The sequence below is a fragment of the Tympanuchus pallidicinctus genome, unplaced genomic scaffold, assembly GCF_026119805.1.
Source record: "Tympanuchus pallidicinctus isolate F22 unplaced genomic scaffold, pur_lepc_1.0 scaffold3, whole genome shotgun sequence".
NCBI classification, from domain to species: Eukaryota; Metazoa; Chordata; class Aves; order Galliformes; family Phasianidae; genus Tympanuchus; species Tympanuchus pallidicinctus.
In genome coordinates, this window is record NW_026294747.1 from 49907830 (window position 1) to 49934142 (window position 26313).

Sequence of the window (26313 nt, forward strand, 5' to 3'; positions counted from 1 at the left end):
AATGTGCTGAAGTTCCCATCTAGAGCGTTCTCCTCTCCCAGTCCATTGGGCTGTGTGGGCTGGGTTGCTGGTCTCTGGCCAACTCACTGGAGAAGTCTGTCTCACAAGGCTTGCCCTTGTGATCTGATTCTGAAAATATGAGCTGTTGCCTGAATAAATGAGATAGTGCAAACAGTGCCTTTTGTTTTGAGTAAAATGATACCAAAGGATCACGTTTCTGAGGCATTCTGAGAACAGGGCATGTTTCCTTTGTGGTGAGTGCTGCTCGGATTTTCAGAGGTCCTGGAATTCAAAGGTACTGTATGATTGGAGTGGCCTGATTGAACTCAAACCACATGTAGGGTAGATAGTGGCAAAGGACATCAGTTTCCAGAATGGTCATTCTGACATTTTTCATAAACATGTAGTTTTGCTCTTCGTTTTTCCTTTTAAAGAGAAAAGAAGTTTTGACTTTTTATATAAGCAGCTTACCCTTCAGTTTCAAAAAATGAAATATGATGGAAAAACTATGATTATTTTTTTAAGCTCTTAAATATTCTCTAAATGTGTTTCTGTGAAAGTAATAGTGAAAACAGAGATGTTTTAAGGACACCAAAGTGCAGCGTGGTGATGGGATGTGCAACTATTTCCTCAAACACTTGGTGCTGTGCAAAATGACAATAATGAAGGTTAAAAAAAAAAAAAAGTAAAGGGGAAAGAAGAACACAATGGATGTTAGAATACAGTGTTATCATGTGAACAAAATCAGTTCTGAATTTGCATTGTGAAGTTACAGTAAGCCACAGACCCGAGAGGGAAAATTAAAGGATTACTTAAAACCAACAATAAACATGCAAATTAAAACACATCATTTTTAAATGAAGTCATAGACTGTTAAAAATAAGCACAAAATTACATACTGGTTTGAATGTGTAGTTTATAGAACGTGTGGAATGTTAAAATTGAATCAAATTAAGAAAAACATTTTCCAAAGGCAAATAAAATATCTGTTTAATTAGATTGTAAAGAAAGGAGATTAAAAGTAATATTTTGTAATACGGTAATTACTATTTTTCAGAAGTAGTCAGGTTTCTGTGCGTTGATCTAAATTTAAGTATGATAGCAGATCTCTTTGGGATCTTTTGTTTTGTGTGTGTCTCTAATTGTTTTAAATCATGAGTGCTACCTTTATTTTGTTTCCTTTGCACTGAACGCAATGCATGGCTGTTTGCTCCCATACTGTACTGGCTCACAAACACACAAATCTCAGAGATCAGCTCACACTCTGGTTCTGGGAGGTTAAAAGCCAAATCATTGCAGGGAACTGCACAGAAGATAACAGGAAAGGCCCCTGAAACCATTGGGAGCTGGGTTGAGGTGCTGATGGGAGTCTGAGATGTAAATAAACCAGATTGCTCTCATTTCCTCTTTCCACTGTATTATGCATTCCAATAGCACTATTCATCTTTATGACAGACACCTATTGCTTTAACTTTACTGCGGGCCACTGAAGTACATTAAAGTGGGCAGGAAATGGAAATAAATAGAGTTCAGTGGAGGCTTCAGAACAACTAAACACGCTGCAGCCATTTTTAGTGTGGGGTCATGTGTTTTTTAGCACTTTGTAGCATATTGCCTGACCTTTGTTATGAAGATGTTTGAAAGAGATGCAGTATACTTATAAAGTAAGAAATAAAAAGTGCTCTGATATATGTATTTTCCCCCAAACTCTTTGGGTTGCCAAAGATGAAAATAAATTGGATTGAGACTCAGCTGGCCAGAGTCAATAGTGGATATGTCTGCGTGCTCTGCCTCAGGTTGGAGTTAGAAGCAAAATAATGGGACTGGAGATTGGAAGAAGTCTTGGTGACGGACAGCATAGGGCAGGGACCACAATCCATTCGCTTAAATTAATCTGCTTAAAGGTAATGAAGCATTCAGGTAGGGAGATGAAATGGAATTTGGCCTTAAAATACATCTGTTTCTTAATTCATGTGTGTTTTGCTTTGGAAACATTGATTGCTGTCCTGCTTAGTTCAGAGGGCTAGCTGCTTCCACAGACAGCTAAGTTACACTGCAAGTTCCACATTCCCCTGGAAGAAGGGATTTGCTGTGAATTCCCATCTTGCAAAAGCTTTGTGTGTTTATTTTTCCTTGATTGTTTACACTCTGATAAAACATAGGTCAGTAACCAAATGATCTTGCAGCGTGGCTTACTTGAAGAATTAGAACTTGTATTTTCAGTCCCTTGAGATAATTAGCCATGTGGAAACTTTTTTTTTTTTTTAAAAAAGCTATTAGCATGTTTTTTAGTTTGATTACATTGAATGGTATCTGTGCATGTTCTTTTTTCCTTCCTTTTTTTTTTTTCTTTCTATCAATGATTATACAGTGGATAGCAAGCCTCAACCTTCAACATATTTGTCAATATAGAGCATGTTAGTGGATATTCCGCAATGTCATGTAAGATAAAAACTAATTTGTAAGCAGCATAGCAGAAATTGGCAAAGACAATTAAGACAAAAAATCATTATCATTGATCCATTTGCACTGGGAAAGCACATTTCATTCTCCCAAAGCATCTTTTAAAAATGTGGTTTGCCTTGTCTGTGTTTAAGGATGTTTTTCAGTGTACCATTCAATGCTTCTTTCTTTTCTTGATTATCTTTATATCAGGATTTCATTTAATTCTGAATACTGCTGCAGGTAAACTTGCATTGCAGAAACTAGCAGCAGGCAGAATTACAGGTAATTACAGAGAGTGGTTGTTGGCAATTTGACTTTTCATCATTTGTTCGTCATCGTTTGTTCGCACTCTCTGGATAGTTCCTCACTGCAAGGATTAGGTTACAGATGGGTGGGTATTACTTCAGTGACTTCTTAAGTGAGAATCCAGATGCTTTCCTACATCCTCTCCTATTGCTTAGTTTGGGAGTTAGAAGTCAGTGGCTGCAGGTAAGATTTAAAGTCTGTATACTTGTTTCCCTTTTGCAAAGCTTTCTATCACTCTTTGTTGGCAAAATTTAAATGCAGTCTTTAAATACTTTGGAATTTACTGATAAATTGCAGATTACAGTAAAATTTCAAGAGAATTTGAGTTTTTGTTTTTAAGTGCATGTCACTTAGGCTTCAAAGATCTGAGCTCCAGCAAGGTCATTTGATGTTGCATGCTTTTGAAAATCTGCATGTTATTTTTGTGCCTAAGCTGTAGTGGATTATCAGTCTTTTTCCATGTCTTTGGACACATCACAGTTGCTTTGAGTATGTTTGTAGTTTCAAGGATTGTGGTCTCAGGCTGTAGTAATTTACAGTTGTGAGATGCTGACCTTTCTTTGTGCCCCACATGCTTTGGTGTTAGTTGCGTTGCTGGAAGCCTGCTTAGTGTGTGATGGATTTCACAGGGAGGAACTGCAGCAGTTAAGTTTCACATCAGAGAGGGTTGTGTGAATTAAAATTACTGTTTTTATTTTTCCTTCTGTTACAAATTACTGCATGTGCTTTCAGATCTGAGTGTGTTTTCTGTACTCGCTCTCTACATTCAGAGACAAAGCCTGAAGGCAAACTCCAGGCTAAATGCAACAGTATTGAACTATGTGGGTATTTTCTATTATTTCTAGCTTGAACACAGTCCTGATTTTCTATGTTTATTGTCTTCCTTGGTTCAGCTAGGAAGCACTTTCAAACCAGGTGTGCATGCTCATCCTTGGGGCAAGTTGCACATGTATGATTAAGACTCCCAGGAGCTTGTAAGGTCACTTGTGTCTGTAACAGCCACTTGCTGGAAAACACTGACAAATTCAGGTGTTTCAGAAAACTTTTGCTCACACAGTTATGTCTAATTATCACACTGGGGGCTTGCTGGGCTCCCGAGTGCAGTGGTCTGTAGCAGAACCGTTTATTTTGTTCATCTAGCAGTCTGGAGCATTTGGAACTCTAAAATTTGGAAGCAGAAGTTAATAGGGTGAGTCAGTTTTGTAGCACAGCAGACAGAAGTGGATTTGGAGCACTGTTTGGATGGGTTTGTAGATTGTGTGCTTGAGTATTGTGTCAATACCCCCAGCTTGCACGCCTGCTTTGTCTGTTCCCCTCCCTGCCGGCAGAGCTGTGATGAGGATGACTTTAACTGCTCCCCATCTGTGCCTGTAACACATTTGGTCACTCTGCTTTATTTTCTTCCTCCGTAAAACATGAGAAGGCAACTTCCACCCAGACTCGTTAGGTTGCATGAAACAGGGGCTCCCCAGGTCCAGGCGTTGTCACCAGGTAGTAAAACCTCTTTATTGGGACTGACTTAACTTTTAAGTTCCGCTTAATGTTTTTAACAGTAACTTGCATTTCCTCTGCCCTTCACGCCCAATCATTAGCCAGGTGTTTTTGTCACAGGGAGTGGAAAAATAAAAGTAATCTAAGCTCACAGCTGGGCCCTCTGAGAGGGAGCTGGAGGAGGGAGGGATGACTACCAACATCAGTAGGGAAAGGGCTACAATGCTGTAAGGGCCTGGCAGTTGGAAATGAGATGGCCTTTTATAGAAATTGGAAGGGGTCTTTTTTTTTTCTGCCATAAAGTGTGCATATATAGTTTGTTTTCAGGTTGAACATTAGGAAAAATTTCTTCTGAGGAAGAGGCATTGGCACAGGCTGCCCAAGGTGGAGTCAGCATCCCTGGAGGTGTTCAAGAAATGGGGAGATGTGGCACTGACTGACATGGTCAGTGTGCAATATTAGTGTTAGACGGACAGTTGGACTAGATGATTTTAGAGGGTGTTTTCCAGCCTTAATGATTCTATGATTCTGTGTTTTGTATAATCTAAATAGATCTATTTCCTCCCCTTTTTAATATGCCATCCACTTAGTTTCCTTGTAACTGCAGTACTGCCTGACTCTGCTCTGCCTTGCGCTGTGAACTCTGTTTATGGAGCTGGAACTGGGGGCTCATTAATTTTCTTTACATCAAAAGAAAGTTGTTTCTTTCAAATGAGAAGCCTGCTTCACTGAGTGATTTGCTTTAATTGCTTATTTGAAACTTTTGACATTTGATAGCAATGTAAGCATTGCCAGATGAGGCCCAGGTCAGCAGGAGACACAGGTGCTTCACAGGGTCCTCAAGATTGGAAAAGGCCTCCAAGATCATCTAGACCAACCTACCACCAATTTCCCCACTAAACCATGTCCCTTAGTACAACATCTAAATGTTTCGTGACTCAACCACCTCCCTGGGCATCCAATTCCTGCATCCGATCCCTCTTTTGGGGGAGAAACTTTTCCTAATATCCAACCTGAACCTCCCCTACTTGGGGCCATTCCTTCTAGTTCTATCGCTAGTTAGAGCTTCCTTGAGTGCCAGGCCACGACCTGGTGGCATGGAACTGTGGGTTGTGCAATCAGTGCGGGGTTGTTGACTGCGTGAGTGTGTTCAGAGGGCTCTCATTTGGAGGGGCTTCTGCAAAGTGTGGGCTGTTTGTTTTTCTTGTGAGGTGTAAGGCATGGTCTTTGGCTTGCCTGAAGCATAACGGTGCCTGCAGGGCTGTGTTGTGATAACTTCCAGTCTAACCAACTGCACCTTTCTGCCAAAGTGCCACTGGCTTAGAAAAAAAGTTTCTGAAATATGTATATATTTTTTCCTAATATTTGTTAATTTAGCGGTTTTGACTTCTAGGAGACTTGAAGGGAAAGAATTTTCTTGCTCAGGAGGGTAGACGAATGGAGCAACTTCAAAAGCGTTTTAAGCCTCAATAAAGAGAAAAGAGGCAAAGATGAAATACTGTCTTTGACTTGAGTTTGTAAATTCACTCGCTAGTGTGAATACAATGTATTGTTCAGTCAACAGCAGGAGCGGCTTCCCTTAGCCTGAGAGGTATTTTTTCCAGTAAATAAACAATAATTTAAATTACTGTGGAAAAAGTAACTTTTGTTAATGGTTTTTGGCTGTGGAGCGATGTGATGCTATACACAATGGTTTATATTAACACAATGCTGCATTTTATGAGATAGATCAAAAACTACTGCAGGAGCAATCCAGCAGCTAAAAACAAGCTAGGTTCCCTGCTGCTGGTGGAGAAGTTGGGCAGTGTTTGAGGATTTTATAAATTCAGAGCAAAGGGAAATGTCACAGTTGAAAGAGAATAATGAGCAAAGCCAAAGTACCAGTCCCTAGACTTCTCAAGAGTTTTATTGATGTGTGTTGTAATTAAAACCAGAATGAGTTAGTTTTCTAATACGGCATTCATTTCCTAGAGAGCAATTGCAATTTGGCATCAAGTAATACGATTTTAAAAGGAGTACTGATTTAGGGATACCCCAGCGTATGCAGGGTAGCTGATGTACTAGCTTTGCACGCCCTCATTATGAACAAGCAAATTAAATATTTTCACTTAAAATAATTATACAAATAAACCTTTGGCTGTGATTTCATTAAAATTTTAATTGTTTAGAGAGCTGAAGGAGAGTGTGTGAAGTTGGGTCAGTTTTACTGCACAGCATTCATCTTGATAGCAGATTTATAGCAGGGCTGGATTTAATCTCCTGGCTGATCTTTACAGTAGCGTGCTGGGGATGGGAAGGCATTGGTGTGTTTCAGGAGATAGGTAACTCTGTCTCTGAACTGGAAACACAGAACAGGATTTTAAGATTTCTGGGCAGCATTAAAATGAGCTAGCAAGGTGGAGGAGGGGAGCAAAGTAGGTGTTGCTTTTAAATCAGCTTCTTAGTGTGCACATTGTCGCACCTTTACACATGGCTGTAGTTTCAAATCTATTTCTCATCAAAGCAAGGGTAGTGTAAGGGAATATTGCTACCATCTGGGTTGCGAAGATGAGAAATAACAGGCCTAGCTAGCAGAGGAGCCAGTTTTTGAGCACTACCATGTAAGCTGTTTTTATGCTACTTAATTAGTTATTTCTGAGGCTGAGGACAGCAAAATGTTTACCAAGTAATGCACTAATTTTTTTAATAATCTGAAATTTTATTTTCCTGGTTTAAAGGTGGCGGTGGTATGCCTTTGAAATGCATTGCAATACCTGTAGGGTCAGCATCTCAAGTAACGTTGCTTCTGAGCATGAAAAACACAAGCACGTTGGATGTCTCCAAAGGAGAATTAATTAGAAAAATGAGTAGATCAAGTGCACCATAGCTCTACTGTTTAATTTGATGAAAATTCTCATGCTGGGTCTCATACAAATGAAGTCACGGTTTATTAGTCAGCTATGACCTGAAAGTCTTTTGGGGTATTCAGGAAAAAAAAAAAAAAACAAAACCAAAAACAAACAAACAAACAAAACCCTGGTAAATACCAGTAGAGATTTAAAGTGTTTCCATGGGTGGAACTTTGTCTTTTTCTCTTTCTGTGTTTTGACTCAATGTGTTTTTTTTTTTTTTCTTTTTCTGCTTCCTCCCTCCTTCTCTAGGACCCACGATTATCAGCTTTAATTTTTGACAAGCTTCAAGTGCCTGACTATTTACAGAAAAACAGGAATGAAGGAGAGAGTAGATGCGAAACTTGTGCCACTCACTTGAACCAGCTGAAACAGGAAGCCATCCAGATGATGCACACCCTCAACCAAGCCAGCTACTCAGAAATGCCCGACCTCCCACCCGGTGCCACAGCAGTGACCAGCATGGTACCCAGGGTGGTCACAGTCTCTTCCCAGCGGGACCTGCCGCTGATTACTGGGCAGGTGGGCAGGCAACCTGGAAAGTCACCAAATCTCTTCTCTGGGACAGAGAGGAAGAAGGGACTTGGATGGTCTCAAGGCACAGGCAGTTTTCCAAACTCCAGCGTTCAAGTCACAGTAGCTCCCAGTGGTCTCAGCGGTGCGCTGAGTTCAGTCACCATCCAAGCTCAGCAGTACCTCGAGGGCATGTGGAGTATCTCCAGGGTGAACAGCTTCCTGCCTCAGGCTTGTCTAGTAAGTCGTGATAACGCAGATGCACAACTTTTGTTTACGTGTGTGTGGATAAAGGAAAAAATGTGAGATGTATGCGTATTTATGTCAGAGAGGATCAGCTAATGGTATTCTAAGCCATGTTTCAGGAACTGAATAGCTTAAAACAAGCTTTGAACGATGTTCTGTCAGATATCACAAGGAATTTGCTTTCTTATCTCGGATGGTGACATCCTTTCCTCAGATGTTTTTTGTGACTATTGTAGCTTCGTGGATGCAGGTGGTGTTATTTGGCTGTCAAATACCTGGTGACCTCTTCAGAAAAACATAAAAGGCCAGATTGGTTACATAAAAAATTTTGGGGGCTTCATGGGACCTGTATCAAAGATGAACTTGACCCTCAAGTTTAGTGCTGAACTTTAAGGCTGTTCAATTCAACAGGTGATGTTGATAGACTGCGATGGGGAGAATTAATCTTCAAGTTAAGTGTGCTGCAAAACAGCTTGCTGTGCAGGAGGATGTTCAGAAGGTAGCCTCTGTGCCACACTTCTGTAAATACTGATGCACTTGGATTCTAAGCATTAAAGTTGGTTTTAAACCATTCCTGTATGTGATATATATTATAAGAACTCTTGTGAGAAAGGAAAGATCTTAATAGAGGTGCACATCACATTGACAACCACGTTCATTAAACATTTGTGATCACCTATTGAATGCGCTGAGTACAAAATGATACACAGACTGATTTTGACTAAGATATAAGCCATTTTCCCTTGATAGTGAACAGAAGTCATGCTTTTTACTTAGGTATTGCAACAGATCTTTGAAGACTAGGGACGCTGGTGCTAGACAGCTTTGAATGTAACATAATGCTCTACGTGCTGTTATATATGAACATTACCAAATATTACTTGGTAGCATCAGATGGTTCAGCTCCGAGATATCAGTGATAAACATTTTAAGAATGCCATTGTATAATGTTACTTTTACAGGAAGGCTGCTGTATTTCCTTCCAGAAGAGTCTTCAGAGACATGATTCCTCCTTCCCATACTTTTCTCTCATGTGGAAATCTGTGAATGCTTGCATGTACCAATGTTTTGAGAGGCCCCCATTTGTATCTGGTGTATCTTTATTGATGTATTGATCTCTATGATATTGCCTTTAGAAAAAGGGACAAAAAACATTCTGTTCAACTGTTATGAGGAACTGCTTCTGTGAGTCCTGTTCTCTAAAATGTTACTCTGTTCGGGATCGCTATGGCCAATGTTAAGGCATGTGGCATTGTAGTATCCTTTTAATTCTGTGTATATCACAGAAATGTAGGAAAATGAGAAAGCTTTTGGCTTAAGAGGCTTACAGTCTGTGGAAGCACAAGTATTTCAGTTTCTCTACTCATTTCTTTCCTGCTCTTTTCATGTTTTAAATAATTTACTAACTGCCAGCTCCAAATTTCTTTCTGTTTAACCATGCTCACTGATAGATGTGGTTTCCCCTAACCACTGCATTCCCCTACGATAAAAATGAGCTACCTCATTTAACCTCTGTGAAGTAAAACTGTGTGTAATGCAACAGATCTGAAGTGCAATCTAGGAATGTGCAAAAAAGCTCAATAGCCTGGAAAAGTGACCTTTAAATGAAAGGATAGACAGTGTTAGACTGAGTGCTGGAGGTTGCTTGGACGCGATCCAGTCATCTGCAAGAACAGTTTAGTTCTAGAAGCAGCTTTTGGAAAAAAGCTATCTTTTTTTCTTTTATTTTTGATTTAAGCCCAACTCTGTTCTTCTCTGTCCACAATATCCTTTCTGTGTCTGAATTCTCCTATTGCCTTTTGTGTTATTAAGAGCCTTGTGTCTGATGAAGCTGTTTGGGTGGGAAAGGTGGGAAAGTGCCTGCCATTGCTTTTCCCCATAGGTTGGATATAAGATTGGGGGGATTTCAGGAACTGGCTGATCTGGAGCAGCATTCACTGCATAGCATTCTTGTCCAGTGCTTGTCTTACTTCATCCTATGAATTTGTCATGTTTGAGATGTCACAAGTTCTACTGACTGTCAGTTGTCAACCTCCTTTCCCATTAGGAAGGTTTTCTTGTCTTTTGAAATAAATAAGCAAAAATCAATCTCCACTGCTGCATATTAAACCCATTATTCCAGTTGCCTGTTAGTGTAGCTGGAGAAGAATTTATTGTTTTTTTTTCATAGGTTTTTCTTTTCTATTTGAAGTTTGTTGTCATGTTTCCAATCTTTACCAGAAAATAAATCAAGCATTGAGCCTTTTCTTGTAATGTAATAATGTAGTAATGATTTCTAGACTTTTGATGACTCTTGTATCTCTCTCTAACTGACATCTTTTTGTCCCATGTCAGTCTAAATACAAGTGCTTTAGCAGGATATTGTCTTCTAGTTGAGGCGTCATTGAAATGAAGAGTTGAGTGGATAGTTCAAGTTTAGGTTACCTCCTCAGTTTCACCAGAATGAAAGCCAGTGTTGCAGCTGTGGAGCAAACCTTCAAATATGGAGCCCATGTTAAGATGTGAGCTGGTCTGGTTAGAGGAATTCTAGAGCAAGGAAAACAAATGCAGTGAAAAGGATAGCACTGAATTATTTATTACTTGTAACATGACTGCGTCTTGGAGCCCTCATGATACTGCATAAATGAAGAAGAAAAGACAGCTCCTGCCCTGAGGACTTCACGCTCTTACTTGTGATGTTATTTTGACTACTCTGCAAATGCCCCTGATTCACTTGCAACCTGCAGTTTTCCCTTTTCCCTCCAGCCCCCCTCCATGGAGGGTTTTTCTTGAACAGTGCTGCACTCCTTGCTAGGAAACTGTTTTCTAAGTGCTTTACATCTCAGTGATATAACTCAGTGCCACACTTGAAGTGAGCTTAATTCATTTTCTAAAGACTGGATGACAGATGCAGATGAAGGCTGGGATTCATCTCAACTGTTTTCAACTGCCAGAAAGACAGGTGTTTATTCTAAGCTAATTACAGAGCCTTCCTTTATAGCAGTGGGAGAGTACCAGGCACCTCTAAGAAGTGCTTTGTTCCTCTCATGTTGGTTGTCTGTCATGGCTCATCTTAGACATCTATCTTTGCTCACCTCAGCTGTTGAAGATGTCTGTTGCTTTCTGCTGGAGCCAGAACCCAAGTGGGTGCCTTGAAAATGTTTAACTACACATGGCTGCCAAACTTTAGGAGACCTTGTATCTACAAACTGTTCTCCAGGTTCCATACATATATATTCTTTTATTATTGTTAGTTTTAACAGTGGTAGTACTGCAATTGTCTGCAGAGATAAAAAGATTATTTGATTTCTGCTCTCCTCATTCCCCAAACTTGCATGTATTACCTTGTAATGTCACTTACATTTATGAAAACACTTCTGAGCTGAATGTTTGGGGTCAGAAGTGCAGTACATCGTAAATTTTTAATAAATGTTTGGAGTTCAAGTGTGAAAATCCATTATATAGATTATAAATTTTTTTGAACATGAATGTATCTTCAAAGCATAGTGCAAGTGCTGCTCAAACTGAAATAATAACAGTGGTCTTCAGGAGCTGTGAAAAGGAACAGTAATTAAGGATCTGGAGGAGGGTCCAGGGAGGGGAGGATGAGGATTGCAATAAGAGTGCAAGAGGTGAAGATGTAATCAGTGGCTTTACCCAAGTGGCCTGTTGTGAAAAATTACACAAAATAATCACCAGTAGCAGTGATAAGTAGTTTGACCAGGCAGTGAACACTGTGGAGGGGAGGGAGCTGACATAACTCCATGTAAGACAGCTGATTTGCAGTGGACGACTGACAATTGTAATTAGTACATAGTTTTATATTGATGTTTTTAATTCTAAACCTGACAAATGAATGCAAGGTTACTACTCAAATGAAAAAGCATGTAAGCAGTGCTTAGCATTGGTACCACACTGCTTAACATAGAGAAGGAAGGGGGGATTTAGTCTTCCTAGAACTGAGATCCTGCCTGAGATGGAGAAAATAATAACTACTAAAAATACATTGTACCCCTATTAGAAATGCCTGCATATATTACTTGCTGTGGGAAAAAGAGGTTCAACTGCATGCTTTGAATTGACTGTTATTAGTATGCAGCATTATGTGCTGAATAAAAGTGGTAATGTTAGCCATGCAGTGTAAAAACATCACGGTGAAATAGAGCTTGTTTTGCAAATTGCTTTTTCTTTCATCTTATGCAAAATGAAATCTTTGCCACACTTCATTTCTAATTTGAATATTCATGAATGGAGCTGGTTATAAGGCAAAGTACTGCGACTTCATTGCATGTTTACTTGTATCTAACTTGCTTTAGAAATGTATTTAAGAAGAAACCTACTCCATTAGGAAACTAGGAAATCTGGAGAAGTGAATGATTTAAAAAGACTTTAAGGCATAGGTGTATAAAATTGTGAATTTATCAGTAGTCCAGTGTGTGTTCTTGAAAGTATTCACAAGTTCAAAGCTATATTTATGTCTAGATAGAGTGAGGTTCTTTAACTGGGGGGTTAAAAAGTGGGCATGGGTGTGAATGGGTGCATGTCTTCATAAGTTGAAGAGTTCTGTTAATTTTTATTATTTGAAAAGATTCTGAAAGCTATTTTAGTCAGACTTCAAACTTTCCTGGAGTCCTTCGGGTAAGAAGACGACATATTTCTAATGTGAACCAGATGGATTCGTTTGAGGGTTGCTCAGCCCTTGACTTTTCTGAAATCCTTTTCCTTTGTTTAAAGCAAAGATGCTTAGAAGATGTAATAGAAACTGACTAAGGAAACAGTACGATGAGAAGATTAACTTTTCAGCAGTTACTTTTTTACATTGATAAATGCCATACCAAATGGATTTTTAAAATCTTTCTTGATAGCTTTCTTGGTGACCTTTATTAATACTGCGTGTGAAATATATTTTGTAACGAAACAATTAAAATACAGTACTTTGACCATAAATCTTGTCTATAAGACACTTGGATGACTTTGAGCTTTGGGATGTTTCTCAGACAAGATGGATAACAACTTGAATCTGCAGAAAGCAACAGCAAACCTCAGACTAGTAGTGGGGCTGAGACTGCATAGAGACTTTAATGTATTCTCTTTAACTAGAGGAGGTATGTCAAGGAACGAGACGAGCAAAGAAAGCTAGAGTTGGTCACTTTTTTTACCAAGTCCAAACAAGAAACGGAAACCTTTTGATCCAAGTTACTAAAAGCTCTCTCATACTGACCTAAATTTACAGTTCCTGTGTGGAGGGAGATGTGAGAGGACGACACCATCAGCAGTATCTTACATTCACTTACATTTAGAGTTGCAAGGTTGACCTTATCTCAGCAGCCAAGAAACTGCGTGTTAGAAATTTAGCGCTGTACACACACAAAACACACAGAAATGTGTTAATTAGCACACTGTTCTGTGTGATTGCTAAGGACTCCGTGGTCATTTTAATTTTTTTTTTTTTTTTTTTTTTTTTTTTTTTTAGATTGCTCCCAGTATGGGATGCTGAAGGTGAAAATAAGCTGACATTTTAAAGTGTAGCTCCAGGTATCAGAGTGATGCATGAAAAATAGGCAGAGTTGGTGGAAGGGGTATTGGCTGCAAGGTGAAAATAAGCATTTTTATAGGTGAAGGTGTGGTTTGTATCCCCTTATACTGTGTATTTGAAACTTCTGCCATGGTGTTGGTTTTACAGTTGTGGGACAGGGCAACTATCCTCAGGACTCAGACCCTCTTGGTGCTCAGATTACCACCTGAAAGCACAGTTCTTTTGATCCTTCACCCCTCCAGGCTAAGCAGTTATTATTACAGCTCTCAGATGGAAACAAATCCATACTGGCCTTTGTTAACAATTGCAGTCAACAAGCAATAATAAAAAATATTGTCCCAGACTTCACCTATACTAATCAGAAGTAGATTTAAAACAAGCAGACTTCAGAGATTATTTGCAGTTGATAATCTACAGATTTTACCTTTGTTGGGTTTCAGGTTATCTCAAGGCCTGTTGCTGAGGTTAATTGCCTTCAAACTCCCAGAAATTCTTTGTAACTTCTGAGTAACTCTCTGAAAACATCTTGAGTTTATGCAATGTCTTTTTCAAAGTAATAGGGGTTCATAGGACTCTGATCTGGAAAATGTATCATAAACTACACTTTAAGTGAAAAATGTCTCTTTTTTACCCCAGGTGTTTAAATTTTCTATTCCCCCCTCTGAATTAGTTTCTTTGGACTACTCTGTCCATTTCACTTCAGTGTCTTTTGCATAGTACATTTAAGCCATGTGTATTATCTGATTTTATCTGATTCATTTATCCCATTCCTCCCAACATTAGAAATCACCTTACAAGAAGGGCTCTTAGGTTTTGGCTGGAGCTCAGAAATGTCATCCAGTAGAGTAAGACTATACCTAATCTAGAAGGGCTTTAATGAAGCTGCCATTGTTCTGCATTATGTTGGTTAAGGGTGGGCTCCTACTGAATGATGCCTCTCGGTTTCAGAGTTGAAAAGCTGAGGAACCAGATAAATTCCAGATGAGCTCAGACCTTAGTCAGCTGAAGACAGGTGGAGGAAAAATATTTTATAGAGGACTCTATACCCCATGAAAGGAACAAAGGAACTGGGCTACATGGCTGGATACCAGCATGAATTACCCAGTCTCCCTACTTGCATAAAATAAGACTGAATACAGTACAATGTTTTGGAACGCACTTTAATGTTTGCTTTATAGGCTGAATACTGCAATGATGACATGTCAAGGTTGTGGGATTCCATATCACACTGCACAGTGAGAGCATCTCCTGTTTTGTGATATGAACAGCTGAGCATGTGGCAGATGTTGATGTTTATTGTTACTTGCAGCTGGAATCACTGAAAGACCCTAAGAGGCACTTCTGAAAGGAGTTTTAAAAAGCACCTGTATAAAATACGTCTACGTTTCTGTTTGAGCATTTGGGAAAAAATTTGTGATAGAGTTTGTAGATGTTTCAAGCGTTTCATATGTGTGTGTTTAATGGAATGGATTGCCACTTTGCTGAACATAGTATCAAATCGGCTTTGTTAATTGAAAAAGATTTTTCACATTATTGCTAATGATGTGACACAGTTTTGTTAGAGATGGTGCATAAAATAGTGCTACTTGGAATGGCATTAACGTATGCATTTAAATTCCTTCTTTTCCATTTATGTGCATTATTGATTTTATTTCATTGCTGGGGAGATAATGTATTTATAATTAGAATACAGTCACCATAATCAATGATGAGATTATTAGTCTTATAAATAGAACTTTAAAACTGCTATGAGGTAATTTCCCAGTGTAACGAAGGATCAATAATTAGAGGCTTGCTTTGAATCTTAAAGCAGTATTTGTGAGAGTCTGGCATGAACCACTTTTAGGGAAGTGAGTCCATATAAATCATTATACAAATTGATGTTGTGGTTTGACACTGTGCGAAGTTGGCCTGTTATTATTTTAGTTTGGTGCTCAAGTGCTTATGAGTTAATTCCTCTGGGTTTGCACAGCTGGCAATCTCTCAAAATTGAGCAAGTTTGTTCTTTATTGGTATCTAATTTGGAGGAAGCATCTGAAAGGAGCCTGCTGCTGTATTTTTGATACTGTTGGGCAAAGATAATGGATCTGCTATTCAGAACCTCGCACTCCTCAAAAGGGTGGTAATGTTGGTCAAGGTGGTTACAGCTGCTGTAGGAAGCTAGTGGAAAATGAAGGGGAGAGGGTCACCTTAGGATGACTGGCTTTGAGCATGGTCTGAGTTTAGTTGGTCTCTGCAGAATAGCTGTGCAGATATTGCTTCTGTTCTCAGCAGCCTCTTCAGATGACTCTGAAATTCTAAGGGGGAGTTAGTGACCTATGGGAGTTAGTGACTAGTTAAGAAAGACCAGTGAAAAGGTAGATGTAAGTTGTAAGAATGTTTTTCTGTAATTGCTAACTGCCTAACCCTCTAATTTGTCAAGATCTCTCTGCAAGGCCCCTCCACCCTTGAGGGAGTCAGCAGTTCCTCCTAATTTAGTATCATCTGCAAATTTACTTTGTATGCGTTGTTTAGGTGTGTCTTAGGTTACTATTATGTGTGTCAAACCTCACTTTGCCCTTCTTTGCCCACTCGTGTTTGGGAAGATCTGGAGTTCCTCATCATTGGCACAGCGTTTAGCTTAGCTACCTGAAAGACCTTTGGGACATCTACAGGGAATCATGGCTGTTTCTGCATCTGAGTTGCAGAGTTTCAGCATGGGAGAGTAAGCAGTGAACAGCCATGAGGAAGAACCAGCAGCACCTGCACATCTCCTTCCCTGATTTGAAAGGTTGGCGTCCTTCACCAATTATCACATAGTCTGAACTGTCACAGAGTCACAGAATCACCCGGGTTGGAAGGGACCTCAAGGATCATGTAGTTCCAACCCCCCTGCCTAGCAGGGCCACCAAACGTACACATTCAGATCAGGTTGCCCAGGACCCCGTCCAACCTGGCCTTCAACACGTCCAAGGACGGGGCATCCACAACCTCCCTGGGCAGCCCGTTTGTCCCTGTCCCTTAGAAACTTAATGCTGCTTAATAAGCTTGCTGGCGATGAGGCCATATGCTTTAGATTTTGTTGTACTGAAGAACCAGCTTTCACTTCATATAAATAGGGCTTGTATCTCTTCAAGTGAGACTCACTAGTCAATAGGTGCCTTGCGCATGGTAGCTGTCAGGCAAATTAGTCCTGAGAGATGTTCTCTTTAAAGTAGTTATGTGTAATATATAAGCAGTTCAAGCATGATTGAAAAAGAAATTAGGTATGACATTCTCTGGCCACTTTTGTCTTTTATTTGCTGACATTGAATGTCAATTAGTGTCACAACATAATTGCAAAATAATGTAATAAAAAGGAGATACAATTCTTGGAAGCACGATGATTCTGTTTTACAAAATAGAGAAAGCAAGATGCAGTGAAACTTGGATGGAGTTGCCTGAAGTCATGAGAGATTTTGTTGCAGCCTTAGAAAGGCACTGCAAGTTCTGCTTCAGAGATTTGTGTGTGTCCTGTGTTTTGTTGCTAGAGACTCATCTGGCCTGTGGAACTCAGTCCTAATGGAAAAGCATTTGTCTTCTGGTAGGAAAACAAATCCTAAGCTAATGGAAATTTGCATTATTATGAGCTTGTTAATGAATTCCTTTGCTTGCTCATATCAGCCTCTGACAAAAAGCAGGGATTCAACTATATATTTGTCCATTCGAACAAACAGTTCATTTTTAATTTTGACCACAATGGTAAATTAAAACACCCCAAGCAGTAAACAGCAATATTTTTTTTTTGGTTTTGGAAGCTGTAACTATTGCAGTGTCAGCAGGGATGGTTCCAAGCAACATTTTCTGATGCTTGCCTGGAGGCATTAGAAGAAACCGTTCCTCTAGTCTGGCTGTTTTAAATTGATTGTACATGGGAGGTCCTGACTTTGAGAGTGTGTATGTGTAGCAGAGTCTGTGCCCTTCCTGACCCTTTCATGTCCCCCCAAGCTTTCCAAGTGATGGCTTTATGTGTACAAACAGGAGAGTAACGTTTGTGTGTTTGGTCAGAGAGCTGTGAAGGAGGAAAAAAAAAAAAAAAAAAAGTATTGCTTGCTGCTGCTTTCTGCACTGCTGTTCCACATGGCTGAAGTGTGAGGTCACCTGTGTGGGTACTGAAGCTTTGGCTGTGGAAGGCTGAGTAAGAATGAGAGAATGCTATCATTGCAAAGGTGTGAATGGGAGCAGGGGAGCAGCAGGTTCATCTGTGCCCCCTAGCACCTTTGTGCTTTCAGATCCTTGGGCTGCACTCTTTCTAGCCTGGGAACACAGGCAAACTGAAGGAAAGAATGGACGCTTCAGAGACTGAGGAGGACAGCCCAAGATCTGCCCACAAGTTTAATAAATCTCTGGGGACTGAGGAGCATGGTTTATGTGAGATATGGGCCAGGGTGAGATCAGGTGCCCCTGACCATAGAGGAACTTTCTTCTCCATCCTTGTACCGCACAAGACATCAGCACTGGAAGCATGTTGGGTATCCCTGTCCATTCATTTGTAGAGTGAGGACAGTCCACGAAACATACTCTGCATGATTTTTGGTGGTGAAGATAGTACACACACTCAGTGTGTGATAGTAATTCAGATAGTAGACCAAAAAGTAAGAGCCCCATTGGGCTCTCCTTTCTCTGCTTTCGGATCTCCTACAATGTTTTCCTGTCTGACAGGCCTTCCTATTTCTATTTAATTCTACTTTTCTGTGATTTTTTTTTTTTTTTTTTCCTCCCTTCTGTCTCATCTTTAAAGATAAAACAATAAGCCAGGCATTAGCAACTCTTGTAGCTGTAAACCTATTTCAGAGAAGGGACATTATGCTCTGTGTTTGATTCACATTGAACACACAATGCTCATAAAAGTCTGAATGTACAGGTTTAGGCATTCTTGTTACCACTTTGTAACTGTGGGTTATGAAACAACTACAGTAGTGTACTGTGGTTTTAAAACTACCTTAGTTATTTTATAATGAGCCCCAACAGAAACATTATCAAAAGGTAGTATAAAGTTTGTCCAGAACATGTTTCATTTGATGATGTATACATGGTTAACTTTACGTCATACTAGTCAACCTGAGAGGGAGACATTTCACATAGGAGGCATATACTTGGGGGATAGGAGGCATTATATATAGTGTAAACGTTACCCAAGTGGAGATTTATGCCATGTTTCCTCTAGTTAGTAGGTCATAGAACTTTGGTATAAAACATTTATGAGGAAATACTGTTTTGTCGTATACGAGCAAGAGCCTTAATAGACTGCAAAATCATTAGATCATACAGTTCTTACAGTTGAATTTGCTGTGATGTTGTAAGCCAAAAGTGGGAAATAGCAAGTTAAAGCAACTACTTAAATTCTGCCTTCTGGCCCACAAGTCAGAAAGGGGTAAAAATAGCTTGGGAAAAAGAACGGTCCTGGAAGAGTATCAGGATTGATGTTGCTAGAGCTTCAACTGCAGTTTATTAGTGAAGTCCTGCTGAATGCATTTGCTATGGGACTAGTTTTTGGAAAGATAATAATGTTGACTTTTGATTGTACAGGTGTTTAGATATGGGGTGATGTTTCTGTAATTTTTCTTCCTTCCCACTTCTGTGAGTTTGTCCTTAATACTCGCATTTAGATGTTGAATCAGATTACTTTCTTCTGCAGTTCTCTTTAGCCTTCTGGTTTTCTTTTACCATCATAGTGCTGTCCAACAATTGATCTATTTTTCTCTATGTAGATTTTTATATTCCTTTGTTTGCTTCTTGCCTGTCAACAGGCTTACGTTTTGCACGAGTTGCAGAGGTGAAGTGGCAGCACCTAGCTTGGCTTTTTTGGATCTGTGGATAAAGGTCAATGTCCAGAGAATGGAAATGCTCAGAAAATTGAAAACATTTCAGCTTAACTTTTGGCTATGTACTTCAAACTTGTTAAGAGCTTGCTAGGGTTGTAATTGTCCTTTAGATGGTAATGACTTGACAGCATACTATGTACCTGGAAATTTAATCTATGTCCAGCTTCTCTATAGTGTGATTTTAGACAAGTCTGACTTGTTTAAACATGGACAGATGTTTCCTGCCATCTGGTCACAGCAGGGAACCTGTGTGCTGGGAACTGGGGATGGGACAGGGGATGCCCTTGCCATACCCAGCGCATCTCTGCAGCCTGAGGATGTCAGGTCACCTCTGTGTTTCTCTGTCCTCGCCCTGAGCTTTCAGGAACTTGGACTGGGAGCAACCTGTGCCGCAGTTGTTTGCTATGGCCCTGTCAACCTTGGTTGTACGTGTAGATGCTGCCAGCCAAAATGCAGCACATCCAGCACTGCTCCCACATCCTCAGGATGGGCACTGGGACCCCAAATCAAAACCCTTTAATCACGGATGCACTCAAACCTGCAAAACACCTGGTGTGACATCCTCAGCTCTTGCCTTTGCTATGCTCTTATTGGCACCAGTCCCTGTATGAGTTCAGAGAAAAAGTAAAGGGAGACAGCACTATAGAGCATTTTTGGAAATCCTTCCTTTGAGGATTGGCTGTTTTCCAGAGAGTTAATGGTTTTTATCACCTCCACGTTTTTCTTAGAAAATTAAAAAAAAAAAAAGAGAGAGAAAAGAAAACCGAAAACAACTCAACACATTAATTTCTGGATGGAGGCCTATGATATCTAAAATATTCAGCAACTCTTTATAGTGACAAGTTTGTGATTTCTGCGCTTGGATTTGAGTGATTTATGAGAATGTAGTAAACAGAAGCACAGTTCCCTTTCAGCCACATGCTGGAGTCTTTTCCCTGTGCAGAATTCTGTGCTTAAAAAAAGAACTTTGTAGAGTTACTCCTGTTGTTTTAGAGAAATATTTTCCATATGTAGTCCCCAGAAGAGAAGGGTCTGAGGTGAGGATGAGGCATGAGATAATTGTCATGCTTAAGTTAAAAACAAAGCCCGCTTAGTTGTACCATTCAGCATCCATAGGAGACACAATCTGAAGCAGGAGTGCGCAAGAGAGTCCCATAATCTCTGTTTAGTTTTCCTGCCTCAGGGCAAATGACTGAAAAATTTCCTCATACCTGAACTGGATTTTCTTGAACCGGTAACAGTGTTAGTGTGTGACTGTAAGGAGGGATGTACCCATGAAGCTGTTTCTCCTAAAACTTTGAAGTCATCCTTGGTTAGCTGTTGTCCTCAGGTATTCTGTTTTCATTTCTTTCTCATGATCCATCTTCTCTTTTCTTGGCTGGTCTCCCTGTGCTGAAGCGGGCCAGCCTCGAATATTCCATTTTGCAGAAGTACTGGCACGATTCAGGAACCTAAATGGAAGAGGGCGTTTGTGGGATTGCAGCCTGGAAATGCCTCAGGGCATGTCCCTTTGGGCAGGTGTGTGCCTGTTTGGTCCAAATGGGCTCCTTACCTGATTTCCACCAAACATGCAGACAGTGCGCATGTGGTGCACAGAGGTTTAAAAAAAAAAAAAAAAAAAAAAAAAAAGGGGGGGGGGGTTGCAAAATGAGAACATGGCCATCAATGTTTGACTCTGTAGCCATCTTCCTTTTGGAAAGCTAATTTGTTTTCTCAATTTATTTATCTGTGCTGAAATGTTGCTTTAGCTAGGGATACTGGATGTGCCTGTAGGAAGGTTGACCTTGTTCTCCTCAACAGCGGAGATGTAGCTGTATCCTGGAGAGCTGAAAATGATTGTGCTGGAAAATGCTTTCACTTTACATAGTGCAAACAATCCTTGAAATTAATCCTAAACTTGGAAGAGCTTGTATGGCTTTTTTCACAGTTTCTTGGTAAGAATTAACATCAGTCTTCCTGCAGCGTTTAAGAATGCTAATTGAGTAAATGAAGACTTCATGAAAAAGGTATGGATTGTCCACAGTGCTAGGCTTCTGATGAATGCATCTTGTTTGTCTTATTTCACTTTTTCCCCCTCTACAAGAGTTAATGGTTTCCCATTGTCCTCATTCAGTGTAAATTTCATGCAAAGAGCTGAGAAAAAACACTGTCAAATTTACCCAGAAATTGTAGTTTGAGTTTTTAAGAGTGTGGGAATGGCAATTTATCGGTGTCCTGGGCTGTTCTATGATTCTATGATCTTTAATTTAAATATGTTGGCTAGGAAACGGGTGTTTGAGAAGTATAAACCATCTGCTATCTGAAAAATGAGTTTAGATTTGGATGTTTTGAGTTAGGTGCCTGATATGTCCACAGTCATTGGTCTCTTTTAGAAATGTAGGCTTTTAAGTTCTCATATAAATGAAAAAGTGGTGAAGGAAGCATGTGTGTTATCTGTTGTTCATGTTTTTGTTAAACGTGAATTGCTTTTATGGGAATTGACCTGTCAGAAGATGAATGCTTACAAAAAAGCAAAACCTGATCTGGTTAACAGATTCCGGTCAGTTCTTGTAAATCTGACATGCTGTCTTGTAAAATTCTCCAAAGTTTTCTGATAAAAACAGTTTTTTATCTTCAATGTATGCATATGTTGAAGTATTACAGGTTAGAAACATGCTGCTTCTTCAGTATTCTTTTTTCAATATTTTACTTAAATGTGACTTCTTTCTTTCAAAATCCTGCTATCTAATGTTGTCCTGTTAGAAGCAAATGAAGAAATATGCATACATTTTGGGAATTCAGCTTTACTCTGCAATTTTTAATCTGAGACAGTGCACGTGATAAGGCGTGTTGTGGTTGTCTTCCTGGCAGAACATAAGGGAATATTCAAAAACTAATGCTAGGAGTGGCTGCTGGTGGGGTTTCCTTTCCCTCTTGTGCTGGCCTCTGAGCATGCCAGTCCCTCAGTATACCAGCTCTGGAGTTTCTCATCCCTTCTCTCCAGGAACCAGTCTTGCTCCACCTCGCTTCATCACTTTGCTGTGTTACTCTACTTTCATCACTCAAATTGCTTAATTAGGTGAAGCCTAGGGTGAAGTGTGGTGCTGTGTGCAAGTAATCACTCAGGGCAGCTTGGGTGTTACAGCTGATGCAGCAGCTTAGGTCAAAGATCTGAAGTCCACCTTTTCCACATTGGCATTTGTTTCTGTGATGTGTCATGCATTCTTCTTTTGGTTATTCTCTTATGCATCTGGTGTATATTTCCTAATCCATACACTTCTGAGCACTCAGTAAGCTCTTCTCATTAGTAGCATTTTACATCAGTTCAGGTAACTCAGAAGATAGCACATTTGGATCTTTCCCAGTCTGCATATTTTTCCCTGGGTGCCACATACTTTCCATGGTTGGCATAGGTCAAGACCATATGCTTTCCCTGTGAATTTGTTCATACTCAGGTACCTGCTTTATCCACTGCTTCATAGTCCTCTTTACTTCATTGTTTAGTTTCAAGCAGCTAACCATGTGAGCAGATTTCATCCTTCTCCAGTTCTCATTTCTTGGCTGTCCATGTGTGATGGTTCAGTGTCAGTAGCTCATGGCTGGTGTAGACAGACTTCATTTTCTGTGTGTGTGTGTTACTGATGTACCATTTTTTGTCATTCTTGATCTATAGCACTGCTAAGAAATCTAATCTTCTGGGACATGTGTATTACGAAGTGAAGGATTTTTGTAAAAGGTTATTTAAATCTTCAAGTTAGGCTTTCAGCACAAGTAACTAGGATTAAGTTAATTTGTTCATATATTCATCTGTCTCAGCATCAGATCTCTGAAGTGTGGTCTATAAAAGCATTTTTTGTTGCAGCATTGTATGATGAAGCATTCGTCACCTCCCCTGTTACGATAACAGCGTCAGCCTTTGAAGTGCAGACATTCTGAAGAGCTGAATGCACTTCCTCCTTGTTGACTTCTCTGGGAACTAGGAATTCAGCAGTCAGAACCTATGGGAATGAGTCCAAATGAACCTCTAGACACTCAGCCAAGCACTGCGTGGTTGGCAGAGTTTTCCTGTGTTTGATACCTAATAGCAGGGTTGCTTCAGTTCTTATGAGAGCAACTCTTTTTTCAGAGTCTGGGAAAGTTTACTGTCTGGAAGTAGCTGGGAGAGCTCTATTACCATGTTTATGTATCTGTAGATGTAAAACGTGATCTACAGCAACACAAAATTTAAAATTTGGTGGCATCCCAGGAAATACTTAATTGCATTTGTGCTTCATTACAAGACTGTCTCCTTTTCTGGAATTTATTTTAGCTAATTAGTTGGAAATGTCAAAGTAGCATTTCAGATGTCAGAAATGTCATATATTATCATATGTGAAGCAATTACCTCTTTTGACAAATATTTATTGTAGTGTCGTCTTTAATTAAATCTTCAGTACTCCTAGACAGAGAGAGCAGGTTCTTCCTAAAAGGAGTCCTTCCAGCACTGACAATGGGTGTTTGACTGTGGGACTTAATTGAACTTGGTTCTGAAAGAGTTAGTTGCTAGGGAGGATATATCAACATGGCACAGTTTCACAATGCTAGTGTCTGTCATTTTGGCAAAATTGTAAAACAGCCACCTCCCTCCAAACTCAGTCTCAGATGTCGCAGATCTGTTACGCTGAAGAAGATGCAGCTCCTTTTGTTCTTCTTCCACTGGAACTGCTTATAGGAGACAAAAATGCCACATGCTTATCCATCTTAGCTGCACAATGCAGAATTGCAGGCCTGTATAAACATTTTAAAAAAATCAAACTTTTTGCTTGTTTTATTTAGTACCTGGAGTTATTCTTCTGGAAACTTTTTACAAATGTGACTCTTTGGTTTTTTCCTCTCATACAGATAGGTCTTGTAGATGATGTGCCACTGAGAAATAATTTCTGACAGTTACAACTGAACCAGATAAACAGCTCTGCCAGCTTCCAAATAACACTTCAAAACAAAAGGGTTCTGCTTATCGTTTTCCATTTCTTCCTGCCTGTCAAACTATTTAGCTGTGCATTACCCATCACAAAAGGTCTCTGTTTTTCTGCTTGTCTGCTGCAGACATGGCTTTTACCTTCTCTGGAGGACCTTCTGTAGTACGCTTGTCCAGCTGTATTGCTCCTCAGCTCATCTTCGTGTTCATGCTCACGCTCTTTGGAGATACTGCATGTAACTGTTCCCTGTCATGGCCTGAAATTCAGCAGGAGTATTAACTTATATTTCCTTTTATTTCTTTTTCAGGCAGAAACAGCACCAGAAAGTGTCTGGGATGGTCCCAGTGTTCAGGTTAGCTCAGGACAGAACAATTCCGACCCCACAGGACCCGGCGGCTCAGCAGCTTCCCAGAGCTTGGTGGCTCCAGCTGGGGTCTCGGCAGGTGCCTCGGCTGCAGCTTCTTTCTTCATCAGGTTTGTCACCTTTCTGTTTTTTGTAACTGCTTGTGGATTTCCAAATGGTTGTGAAATGTTCTTGAGACTTTTTTGATGGGTAGAAGGTGAAGTGTTTGGTGCTGGTTGCTGAGAGATAGAGATGGTCATCTGTGGCTTTAAGCTGCCAGTGGGGAGCAGGGATGTGACACTGACATCCCATTTCTCTCTCGGCAGACTTGAGCAGGAACCTTAGTTGACCAAAACCCAATCACATACCTGTTAGTCTTTATCTAGTCCTTAATGGACATTTCTACCTGTAGCAAATCTGGTTTTCAATAGTTTTTCCTTGGAGCAAAAGCTAAAATAACAAAGTTTTTACACTTGGATCAAAACTAAAAGAGGCTTTTATTTAGATTTTTTTTTTTTCAGCAGCATGGCCATGTGTGCATATATAAGTTGTTTTTTTTTCTTTTTGTTTTTTTCCCCTTGTTGGTAGCAACAGTTAAAACGGTTTAAGACTTTTATAGCACTAGGATAGTGCTAGAGCAATCTTCTTTTTTTCCCTGTTCTTGGGTCTTATAATGAAAATAAACTGTTAGTTTTGTTTGTGAAACTTTTGTTGTAATTAGCACTGTTGTCTAAATGCAATACGCTGTCAAGCAGATGGTATTCCAAGCAACAAAATTCAGGGCTTTGTACTTGCATTCCAAACTCCTTTTTAAATACAAAACTGAACATGTTTTGAGACAATACTGAAAAAAACATATGTCTGTGAGTGACATTAAAGTAAAATTTATGCACTGAGGATCCTTTTTATTCTTGTAAAATTGTATTGTTTCTTTTTCCTTAATTATTTTTTTTTTTTTTTTTTTTGCAACATTTGAAAAAACGAATTTTAAATTGTAATCTGAAGTCAACGAGAGCTCTTCAGAAAATAGCACTTGGGCAGATGAATGTCGTATGATGAGTCTGAAGCATTAGGTATCTGTGTACCACTATGCTTCTATGCAAGAGGTAGGGAAAGGTCTGTGCCAAGTGTCGTGTGTGGAAGCTCATGTTTTGGGTCTGTGCTGCAGGTTTAAAGTCGACATAGAGAAATGTTGCTGACAGAGGATAACGTGTTTTGTTTTAAGATAGTTATTTGAAGTTGGTGTGAGTGGAGAGGAAAGTGAGAGGAAAAGCTCAAACTTTTTTCTTTTAGTTAACTAAAGACAGGTGAATCCTTTCCGTAATATCTACAGTGGCCAGTTGAACAACTTTTATTGTAATATTGGGGGCATGAACAACCTGATTTAACCTACTGGAGTAGATTAAGCTCTATGATTTCACTGGAGAATCCAGAAAATAACACATTTAAAACTGAGAGAAAGAAATCAGTGCCTAATAATCTGAAAAAAAGATCCCAAATCTTTTCCTCCCAGTGATGCGTCTGTCACTGGTCAGCAAAACACAGTTCTGATTTTATTGTAGAGACAGGTCCTTGCTAATGATTGTCACTGGCTTAATTGAAAGATTCTTCAAGTCCTCAGTCTTGAAACAAGACTGAAAATGACATCACTGTGTTTGGATCAGGCCCTAATTGCTTCACATGAGTCTGTCTTTTGCCCTGACTGAATCAGTTTTACAGCTTTTAGCTAGCTAAAATGTTTCAAAATCCATTAGTTCCTTGCTTATTCCCTATGCATTTTCTCTGT

At 39.7% G+C, this 26313-nt stretch overlaps 1 protein-coding gene across 1 annotated transcript in view; it reads left to right on the plus strand.

Moving 5' to 3' along the window:
- KIF26A (kinesin family member 26A) overlaps positions 1–26313 on the plus strand; it is a 96470-nt gene that overhangs the window by 23418 nt on the left and 46739 nt on the right. Inside the window, exons 3-4 of the mRNA XM_052693820.1 lie at positions 7383–7883; positions 24492–24658. Of these exons, the coding sequence (XP_052549780.1) occupies positions 7383–7883; positions 24492–24658 (668 nt within the window). The remainder of the gene's footprint in view (positions 1–7382; positions 7884–24491; positions 24659–26313) is intronic.